Here is a 975-nt window from a genome sequence, read left to right on the forward strand (position 1 = left end):
AAAAAAAAAAAAAAAACACTTTAGTACATCTGAGAGGAACTTTTGGGATGTTTGACAAATCAATCATCAAGGGCAGGCCTATCTCTGACGGCTAAAGCTAAACGAGCCAACAGTAGACGAGTGTCAACTAATCAGTGTTGAGGGCAGTCCCCGAAAAAGTTGATCGTTCGATTCATCAGTCGAGAAGACCCTGAATCTGACTCATGTGGAGTACACCGGAGTACATCAGTTTTTAGTTAAAAACCGCATGAATCATCGTGTTATCATCAATTTAGTGCTCTGTACAGTCTCTTTCAAATAGCAGTAGACTCACAGAGATCTGTTTGTATGTAGCATTAAAGCTTGAGTGTAAACAGACATTGCTGTGTCTGCTATGATGTACTGACCTCAATCGCAGCTGGAGCTCGCTATAGTCTGGACTGTGGTCAATTAACATGAGCTGCTAGCACTGTTTGAAAGCGATACCCACACTGAAGTCAGAGATTTTCTGCCCTATGCAAGTCCCACAGAGTATGCATCTTACCGTCATGATCCTGTCGTTAAGGAGCCGACAGGCCTCCTTGTCGTTTAGGTCAGTGTTGTCGATGTCGCGAATGATGCCAGAAGCAGCACGCTGGAACGAGTTGCGTGCTCGGCCTAGCCAGTTGGGATTCACTTCCTTCAGCTGTCCAGACTGCAGAATAAAAAATAAAAAAAGTCAAACATATACATACATTTCTAAGAGCAAACATATTCTGGTCTTTATAGCTTGATATCAAAACCATTATTTATATTTTCCTGAAAAACAAAAACAAGAACAAAGAGCATAAAAAGGTGACCTGTGAGAGTTGGCTGACGCGTTTGTAGACCGGGTACACGGCCTTGTTGAGTTCTTTGTTGTACCGTCCCACATCCAGGTTGATCACGTGGTCGTGGATCAGTCGCAGAGCCATCTGCCCAGCAAACTGTGCCGCCACCGCCGTCACTTCACTGGTG

The 975-nt window shown here is 44.2% G+C and overlaps 1 protein-coding gene across 1 annotated transcript in view; it reads right to left on the reverse strand.

Annotated features, from left to right (window-relative positions):
* The window catches only part of tfr1b (transferrin receptor 1b), a 13,321-nt gene that overhangs the window by 6,733 nt on the left and 5,613 nt on the right, over window positions 1-975 (reverse strand). Inside the window, exons 15-16 of the mRNA XM_035657099.1 lie at window positions 819-969; window positions 524-673 (exon numbers count right to left, since the gene is read on the reverse strand). Coding sequence (XP_035512992.1) covers window positions 524-673; window positions 819-969 — 301 coding nt within the window. The remainder of the gene's footprint in view (window positions 1-523; window positions 674-818; window positions 970-975) is intronic.

Source organism: Morone saxatilis, unplaced genomic scaffold (assembly GCF_004916995.1).
Source record: "Morone saxatilis isolate NCDOM2014 unplaced genomic scaffold, NCSU_SB_2.0 Contig0, whole genome shotgun sequence".
NCBI classification, from domain to species: domain Eukaryota; kingdom Metazoa; phylum Chordata; class Actinopteri; family Moronidae; genus Morone; species Morone saxatilis.